This window comes from Macrobrachium nipponense, chromosome 35, assembly GCF_015104395.2.
Source record: "Macrobrachium nipponense isolate FS-2020 chromosome 35, ASM1510439v2, whole genome shotgun sequence".
NCBI classification, from domain to species: Eukaryota; Metazoa; Arthropoda; class Malacostraca; order Decapoda; family Palaemonidae; genus Macrobrachium; species Macrobrachium nipponense.
This window is the reverse complement of record NC_061096.1, coordinates 27,470,044-27,480,043: the sequence shown is the minus strand read 5'-3', so window position 1 is coordinate 27,480,043 and position 10,000 is coordinate 27,470,044. Positions and strand designations below refer to the sequence as shown.

Genomic DNA, 10,000 nt, shown 5'->3' with positions numbered 1-10,000 from the left:
AATGTCATATGAAATACTTGGTAGAATATCCTGATCGGTTTCGCCTTCCGTTTTCTATGACGTCTTCGAGAGGGCTCAAGGCGAAACTGATCTGGGTTTTTATATTCATTGCTTCATTTTCGTTGCGCTACATCTACGTATGTACATCTCTCTCTCTCTCTCTCTCTCTCTCTCTCTCTCTCTCTCTCTCTCACACACGTGCGCAATACATAGAGAGAGAGAGAGAGAGAGAGAGAGAAGAGAGAGAGAGAGAGAGAGAGAGAGAGAGAGGATCTTTTACTGATGGCTCCACCCCAGTGGGAAGATGATTAGACGAGTCGAGGCCCTGCTGTTTCAATGGTGAACATTATGGCGAAGTTGACGTGCACCCACGTCTGGCGTCTTGTATTCCTCTCTCTCTCTCTCTCTCTCTCTCTCTCTCTCTCAGCTGCAACTATGGACGCAATCAACTGCACAGGTTAGCAAAGGTATGCTAGATCTTAGGGACTGTGCCCGCACACGCCTCTCCCCGTCCGCTAGATGGTAGAGATATATAATACAATGTCATTTTTTGCGACTTCAGTGACACAGAGTAGCCTGACGGTATTCACAGCTACTGGTAAATGCATCTAAGATTGCCATCGGAGCCTCAGCCAGATTTATTGGATTTTGGTTCTAATGTTGATGTTGATTCGTTTTCTAAAACAGAAGACGAATCAGCATAAACGACAGAGCCAAAATATCATGAGGTCGAGCTTTGGCTTAGGGGGTTACTAAAGAAAAGGACTGGGTAACACATACGGAAATTTGGAATTTTCCATTCCTGAAAAAATACGGATCTAAGGTAGAGTTGGAATCCTCCATCAAAGGATTCAAGGATTTTAAGTGAAACTTACAAACGGATGTGTGTGTAACAGCAAACTATTTTCAAAGGCCCAAAAACAGTAAAAAAAAATAATTGAAAAACACCCAAAAAACAGTACTAACAGGAAAAAATATAGAAAGCTTAAAAATACAGTATTTCTCTGATCATTTCTTTTTCCATAACAGAAAAAAAGTAGAGCAATTCATTAAAGCCTTTAAAAATAATTTTAAAAAATCAAATAAAAACTTGTTAATATCAACAAAAGAAATCAAATAGTTACTTTAAACCTTCATAAAAGGGAACAAAAAACTTAGTTACCTTACTTATAAAAATAAATGAGTTACATTACACCTCCAAAAAAAGGAATATGGGAGTTAGATACCATAAACCTTCCAAAAAAGGGAATAAAAGAATTACTTTAAACCTTAAAACAAGAGAATAAAAGAGTTATCTTAAACCTTCAAAAAAGGGAACAAAAGAGTTAGTTACCTTAAAGTTATACAAAAAATGAGTTACCTTAAGCCTTCAAAAAATGGAATAAGACAGTTGGATAACTTAAACCTTTAAAACAAGAGAATAAAAGTGTTACCTTAACCCTTCAAAAAAGGGAATAAAAGATTCGCTTTTAACCTTAAAAAAGGAAGTAAAAGAATTACTCTAAGCCTTCAAGAAAAGGAATAAGAGAGTTACCTTAAACCTTAAAAAAAAAGAATAAAAGAGTTAGTTACCTTTGACCTTCACAAAAAAAAAGGTTACCTTAACCCTTCAAAAAAAGGCACAAAAGGATGACTTTAAACCTTTAGAATTCGTACTCACACACACACACACCCGCCACCGCCACTTCTCCCTTTCCATCTGACGACGCATATTTTGCGGGGAATCCCCGTACACGTCTAATGGGCCACTGCACGTCCGTCCGAATTCCCCGACATTTCCACCTGCTCGCAGCACCCTCATCCGAAATGGAATCAACGCTATTTGGTTAATAGCCTCACCCTCGCACTAACTTCGTTTCAAAGAAAAAAAAATAAAAAAAATAAAAATAAAAAATCTTGGAAAATAATAACGTGGCCGTGACATTTGCGAGTGAAATATTACACCTAATTACGAGTGTTTAAAAGAAAAAAAAAACCCGTTTGAGCCAATTAGCACAATAATCCTACTCAGAATAATGTACATATTCACGTGTCCAAGTGCGGGTTTATTCATAACCTTCCTGCATATACTGGGCGTCACAGAATATGACACCCATAAATCTCTCTCTCTCTCTCTCTCTCTCTCTCTCTCTCTCTCTCTCTCTCTCTCTCTCTCTCTCTCTATAACTACAAAAAAATTGAGAACATATCTACTGATAAAAGATGTACCGGTCTACCCATTATAAAAAATCATCGTTGACAAATAAATCAATAAATAAATAATAAAATAAACAAATAAATAAATAAATAAAAATACAAGACAGAATCGATCTGAAACTTCAGCAAAAAATTCTGAAACTGGGCAAGAACGAAATTCACAAAAAAGTGAAAAAAAAATTGAAATTGAGCGTGAACGAACATCAGCAAAAAATCTGTATTTCTCAAGAAATACAGAAAAAAAAAAAACTACCGGGGAAAAATGAAAAGGGAAAGAAGAGACCCGTTCTCCAGACAGCAGCGGCGACAGCAGCACATTCACCAACAACCACTGGAAAACTATACACTCTCTTCTTCTTCTTCCTCTTCTGGAACGACGTCGTCGCCATGTGAGAATCACGGAGGCGCGAAGATATTACTGACAAATAAGCGCGCCGCTGAAAGAAAATGCCACTCCAATCCGCTCCCAGTGAAATTTTCACTCCGAGGACACGGGTCCGACAGGATGGGGGGTGGGAGGGGGGTGGGGCCAACCCCTGACGACGTCCCGTCACTTTCTTCCTCTTGTTGTAAAGTCTCTTTCACAATTCACCTACGCAGCAGATCTTCTGCCTTCCTCCGCCTCCGTCCTGGCGGCATCATACAGCGGAAATAAAATATCTGTCAAGGCATCCTGTTTGCTGGCGAGGCGCACACACACACACACACACACACACACACACACACACACACACACACACACACATTATATATATATATATATATCGTATATATATATATATATATATATATATATATATACATACACTGCAGCCCCAACCTCTGTTTTGATAATACCAAAAAAAGAAAACGAACAAGGTAATAAAATATTAATATGAAGCCTTAAGGTTTTGGACTTAATATTGAAAAAGGCAAACGAACAAACAAACAGAAAACAGAACAAAAAATAAGATGGCGTAAATAAACAAAATGGAGGCCAAACACTCCAACGCCAAAAAACGTATCGATGAAAAATCAAGCAAAGGGGAAAACGAGAGAGAGAAAAACGGAAGGCGGAGACCGAGATGAAAGGAAGCCGCTGTAAACAAAGGAAGAGGAAGAATGGGTAAGAATCCACTTGTTTCGAAGAAAGAGGAAGAGGTCGACAAAATGCGAAAGGGAAAAAGACCTCAAATAAACAAAACAATGGAGACGAGAGAGAAAAAAAGGCGAAATAAAGAGGGGATATGAGAGAGAGAGAGAGAGAGAGAGAGAGAGAGAGAGAGAGAGAGAGAGAGAGAGAGAGAGAGAGATTTTGATAGCAAATTAAGTAAGGGAAGAACAAAGATTGCTCCTAGCCAAAGTGAAATAAATTGCAATTCTTTATTCCATGAGAATATATGAATACAAACCGCATGGATAGAGGGCCATAGTGTAGAGAGAGAGAGAGAGAGAGAGACCTTACCTTACCTTACAGTTCGTTCGGGTTGCCCCAGGTCCCTCAGTGTGAGGCGCCTCTAATGTCTACCAGAGAGTTGCTAGTACATCTTCCGGTATATTTTGCATCTTCCAATCTTGGATGGTCTGGGATGCAGTTTAGATATTTGTCGAGCTTATTCTTAAACACATCTACGCTCACTCCTGATATATTCCTCAGATGAGCTGGCAACGCATTGAATAGACGCTGCATTATCGATGCTGGTGCGTAGTGGATTAATGTCCTGTGTGCTTTCCTTATTTTTCCTGGTATAGTTTTGGGCACTATTAATCTACCTCTGCTTGCTCTTTCTGATATTTTTAGTTCCATGATATTTTCTGTTATTCCTTCTATCTGTTTCCATGCCTGAATTATCATGTAGCGTTCTCTTCTCCTTTCTAGACTATATAATTTTAAGGATTGTAGTCTTTCCCAGTAGTCTAGGTCCTTAACTTCTTCTATTCTAGCTGTAAAGGACCTTTGTACACTCTCTATTTGTGCAATATCCTTTTGATAGTGTGGGTACCATATCATATTGCAATATTCAAGTGGACTACGAACATATGTTTTATAAAGCATAATCATGTGTTCAGCTTTTCTTGTTTTGAAGTGCCGTAACAACATTCCCATTTTTGCTTTACATTTTGCCAACAGAATTGCTATTTGATCATTGCATAACATGTTCCTATTCATCATCACACCAAGGTCTTTAACTGCTTCCTTATTTGTGATTGCCTCATTATTAGGTCCCCTATATGCATATAGCTTGATTCAAATTTATCAGAGTTAAATACCATCCTATTTACCTCTGCCCAATCATATACTTTGTTAAGGTCTCTTTGTAGAGCGTTCCTATCTTCATCACAAGTAATTTCTCTACTTATTCTTGTGTCATCAGCGAAACTACTCACTACCGAATCCTTAACATTACTGTCCATGTCTTCAATCATAATAACAAACAATATTGCAGCTAGCACCGTACCTTGTGGCACACCGGATATTACCTTGGTTTCATCCGATTTCTCATCGTTTGCAATAACTATCTGTTTTCTGTTGTGTAAAAATTCTTTTAACCATCTTCCTACTTTTATCTACGATATTGTGTTTTCTAATTTTCTTTGCTAATATATTATGGTCTACTTTGTCAAAAGCTTTGCAAAGTCTAGATAAACCACATCTGTTTCCATTTCCGCTTTTCATATTTTTGAATATGTTCTCACGGTGGACTAACAGTTGGGTTTGTGTACTTTTTCCGGGTACGAAACCGTGTTGTCCTATATTAAACAAATTATTTTTTATTAAATGTTTCATAATATTTTTCTTCATTACCCTTTCATACACTTTCATAATAGTGATGTTAGACTCACAGGCCTATAATTACTTGCCTCTAGTCTTGATCCACTTTGAAAGTAGGGGTGATATATGCTAATTTGTGCTCATCATAAATCTTGCCTGTATCTACACTTTGTCTTAATAATATTGCAAGTGGCTTTGCGATAGAATGAACTACTTTCTTTAACAAAATAGCAGGGACTCCATCCGGCCCTGCAGCAGCTCCATTTTTAATTTCATTAATTGCCTGCACAATATCAGCTTCATTAATTTCTATGTCAGCTAAATATTCACTATTTTTCTTCCCTTTACTTCTATATCATTATCTTCATTATCTATTCTGGGTCTTAGGGGTGAATTCTCTCTTATATCGTTTCTGCCAGTATGTTGCAAATTTCCTTTTTTTCATTCGTTAATCTCCTTCAATTCTCAGAGGGCCTATTTCTATTCTTCTTTTATTCATCTTCTTCGCATATGAGTATAATAGTTTGGGTTTTGCTTGATATTTAATAGGGTTTTTTTCTTCCAAGTCCCGTTTTTCATTTTCTTTTGATTGTATAATCTTTTGTTCTGCATTTTCTATCTTACTTTTTATTTCTATAACTTTCCATGCATTTTTTTCTTTTGCAAGACCTTTTTTCCACTTTCTGATTTTCTGGAACAAGATCCTTCTGTCTCTTGGTATGCATGAATGATGTTTACTTTTCTTCTTCGGTATATATTTTTTCCACTATTTTCTCCAATATTTTTTATATAATATCTCCGTATTTACCCTTATGTCATCACTTACGAAAATGTTATCCCAATCTTTGTTTAATTCTTCATTAATTCTGACCATTTTATATTTTACTGTAGAAGTTGTATTTTCCATATCCTTCCCACTTTTTCTTTCTTTGAACTTATCTCTATTTTTTCACTTGCTTTGGAAATGAAACTGTTTCAATTCTATGACATTATGGTCTGAAATACTCGCATTATAAACTATTATTTTTTTAACATAATTCATCTCGTTCACAAATACTAGGTCTTAAAGTATTTCCTTTCTTGTTGGCAGGTGATTTATTTGTTGAATGTTGTATTCTAGTAGCATATCAATAGCTTTCAAATTGCCTCTTATCTTCTGCACTACTATTACTCTCTTTTTTATATGTATAAGTACAACCACAATCTCCTATTCGTTCTTTCCATTCTACGAAAGGAAAGTTGAAGTCACCAGATAGGAGAATAGTCCAGTCCTTGTGATTTCTACATATATCATCCATTTTTCAATTATTAAGTCAAACTCTTTGAGTATTATGGAGGTCTATATATTACTATGTTCATCAATTTTTCAGATTCAAATTCTACCGCTATTAGTTCACATTCTGAGTTACTATATTTCTCATATATTTTTCCTTGTTTTTGTTTTTTTTTTCTTCTTTCCCATATCTATTGCGGTTCCCCCTTGATTCCTATTTTTTCTATTCGATCTATAAGTTTGGAACCCTTTTATTTGATCATCATTCCCAGTCTCTTGGGAATACCAGGTTTCACTTTATATTCATTATATCTATTTTCTTTTCATTTTGGGTTAGTTCTTTTAAGTACTCTATTTTTCTTTTTGAGTTACTCGTAACTAAACCCTGCGCATTCATCACTATGATGGTTTGCGTGTTTTCTCCTTCATTTAATACTGGTAGTAATAAGGATTTTCCCTGTCTCTTTCCTGTTCTGGTATGTTGTTCTTTTTTTCATTTCCAGAAATTCTGACATTAAAAAATCCAACTTTTCCATAATATTTGATCTTCCTTCATCATAATTATTCATTTTGTGTCTGAATCTGCAATTTCTCCGTTTCTGCAATATCCTCTTGCATAATAAATACAGTTATTATCTCTTGAGTAGAATTTCGGAGCTGATGCTTTGAAATTTTTTGCTGACACCTCTGCATATCTCATTGGTGGTTTGCTTTTCTCTTTTACCTGATATTCTTGATTTCTCTCTTTATTTGTTTCTTTCTTATTTGGATTTTATTACTTGGTTGGTTATTTATTTGATTATGATTCATGGCTACAGGGTGCATATATTTGCATTTTTTGTCGAACTTACATCCTTTTCCTTCTTTTAGGTTTTACATATTTTTGGATGCAGATCTCTGCAATCATCCCCCATATCCATCTAAAGTATGAACATTTACCATATATTTCATAGTTTTGACATATCTTAGGATGTTTTGTAGTAACATCTTTCTCCAAATCTGCAATTCCCACTTTTCAAAAGGTTGCAGATTTTGTCTTTCTTGTCTATTTTTTCCTCTTCCCGTCATTGTGTAGATCTGGGTAGAGCCTCTTCGGGATTTGCTTTTCTGTTGTCATATCGTAATTTATTTCTTCGTAAGTATGCTGCTTTATTGCCTCATATGTAGTATCAATGAGTATCTCTGCATCCATACTTTTATCTTGTTCTTTGTTTTCCTTATTTTTTCTGTCATTTCATTTTTGTTTACTTCTCTTCCGTTTTCCTCTTCTTCTTTTTCTTCTTCTTCTTCCTCTTCCTCTTCTTCTTCATCCTCAACTATTTGTACATTCATCTTGATTTAATAACATTGTCTATCCATGACAGACATGTGACAAAAAATTCTTGTATCTTTTCTCAAATCTTGTATTACCTCAGCACACTGTGGATGGGTCGGAATGTTGCATGCAGCACATTTTCTGATTAGGTTTTGTGGATTGACTATGCTATACCAAACCTTACACAGTTTGCATGCTTTTGTCATTCTTTTTCCTAATGCATCAATTAGGATATTCACAAGATTCACTTATTCATTTTCTTTTCTTGTCGGAATATGTTGGTTTATGTATATTTCTTATGAGTCTCTTGACCACTTGGATTTTATTTGGAACTTCTTCAATTATTTTCAAGATGTTTTTCATTAGATTTGTTCCAGTTTGAAGGATTATATCCTTCTAATATATCTAGAATGCTTTTGTATCTTTTTGGTTAGGACTGTTGCTGATTTCATGGATGAGAAATGCCAGTTCCCTTCCTGCTACCTCATCGTATTGCGAATCTGCTAAACACGCCAAATTATGCCACCTCTTCCCGCAGTTGGAACTTACTGCCATCTTGTTCTGATTTATAGTATTACACTTGATAAACTAACTTAGAAGACGCTTTATCCTACTATTTTCACACTAATCTTATCACCGATAGTTCACGAACACTTCTAGATATTTCTCAAATTCTAGTCGTATGTTAAACTTGTGATATCTGTTGATTAATCTGACTTCACGCGGGTACATCTCACCAAGCAAGATGGCTACTACGAGAGAGAGAGAGAGAGAGAGAGAGAGAGAGAGAGAGAGAGAGAGAGAGAGAGAGAGAGAGAGAGACCACATGGATAGAAGGCCATAGGGGAGAGAGAGAGAGAGAGAGAGAGAGAGAGAGAGAGAGAGAGAGAGAGAGAGAAACCACATGGTTGGAAGGCCATAGTGTAGAGAGAGAGAGAGAGAATGTTTCCTAGATTATCAGTAAGTTTCAGGATAACTGGAAGAAATCATGTTAATGATTAAATCACGTCAAGAGGGCACCTTACATTTAATTAAGAATGAATCATTCGTTTTAACAAACACATCATATTATTTTAGTTTTTCATATTCCATTTTCTCATTAATAATATTCAAAACACACCAAACACAGAGACTTTCATTTCGCTCATAAGAATCATTCATTTTCAGGTCTCTCGTATGAATAGCAACATAAAATCCAATGTAAAAACTGCACTAAATATTCATCTGTAAAGCAATTATTCAGTTCTAACAACAACAACAACAACAAATTCTTTTATGTTTCTCTTATAACACAGACTGAGAACAACAATTCCCTTCAGTAAAAGACAACTTCTTGCAAGGGAAATTCTTTTATGTTTCTCTTATAAAACAGACTAAGAACAACAATTCCCTTCAGTAATAGACAACTTCTTGCCAGGGAGAATTCGTCAAGAACAGTCTGTGAATAATCTGGAGCGTTTCTCGTGTTCTTTCTTAAAAGCAATAGTAATCTAGTGAACTTACCTGTAGCGTATAGTAACCTGAATGAGAATATGTTCTCTATATATAAGAAGTAATGCTCCTGAAGAAGTGAGGTACTCATGTTACCTGTAAGTGAATACAAAACGAAATCAAAGTGTGTTGTTACCTGAGCTGATTCTGGCGTGGAGAGAGTCCAGGTCGCGCCGGGTCAGCATGAGCAGCCTGAGGGCGGCCGCCACGCCCACCAGGGTGGTGAGGAGCAAGAGGAGCGTGCAGGCTCCCGGGAGGCACGCCCACAGACCCATGCCCTCGCCCCCGCCGCCCATCACGCGCTTGGTGATGACGCCGACGCCGGCATAGTCAGCCTCGGGGTCCTCGGAGTCGGAGCGGAGGAGGTCGTGGTGTGAAGCCGAGGAGGATTTCCGGCGCACCTTGTCCTCGGGCACAAGGGCGTCCAGCTCTTTGCGTTTGCGACGGAGCTTCTTGTGGCCCCCGACGCCCACGGCACCGCCCACGACGCCCGCGCAAGATTCGCCGTGACTCATGTGGGCCAGACGGTACTTCACCACTAAAGAAATGGTGAGGTTGCGAAAAGATTCTTCCCCCTAGTGCGCGCTGTCCATCTAATCTGCACCACCACTACTACGAGTCATTCGGTTTGCCTTTGGATCGAGAAGCTGAGGAGGAAGAGCGATGCCAAGCGAACAATCAATCGACAGAGATCCGTCCGTCCCGTCTCGCTCTCCGTCTACTTGAGGGTCAATCGTCGGGGGAAGGGGCCTCCTTGCTTTTGCATGCCGGCTGCTGGATGAAAAGGTTGACCTCACGCTCAAAAGACCGAGGGGTTCAAACGGATTTCTCCCATAGCTTTTCACAAAGGCAAAAACAGCAGCAGCAACAGTGGGACTCCTTTCTCCTTTCTGTTCAAATGTCCGTAAGGGAAAAACTACCAGGTTCGTTCACAAGCGACTGGCCATTTTTCAAAAGCAACAGATCCAGAGGG

General features: G+C 37.7%; 1 protein-coding gene across 6 annotated transcripts in view; it reads right to left on the bottom strand.

The window, feature by feature from the left end:
* Window positions 1–10,000, bottom strand: part of LOC135208521 (uncharacterized) — a 298,023-nt gene that overhangs the window by 82,556 nt on the left and 205,467 nt on the right. For 3 of the 6 annotated variants that reach the window (XM_064240801.1, XM_064240802.1, XM_064240803.1), the window contains exon 2: window positions 9,164–10,000. This exon is cut by the window's right edge and continues 1,027 nt beyond it. The exons of the other annotated variants lie outside the window; for them this stretch is intronic. In XM_064240801.1, the coding sequence (XP_064096871.1) occupies window positions 9,164–9,542 (379 nt within the window). In that variant the 5' untranslated portion in view covers window positions 9,543–10,000. The remainder of the gene's footprint in view (window positions 1–9,163) is intronic. 6 annotated transcript variants of the gene reach the window in all.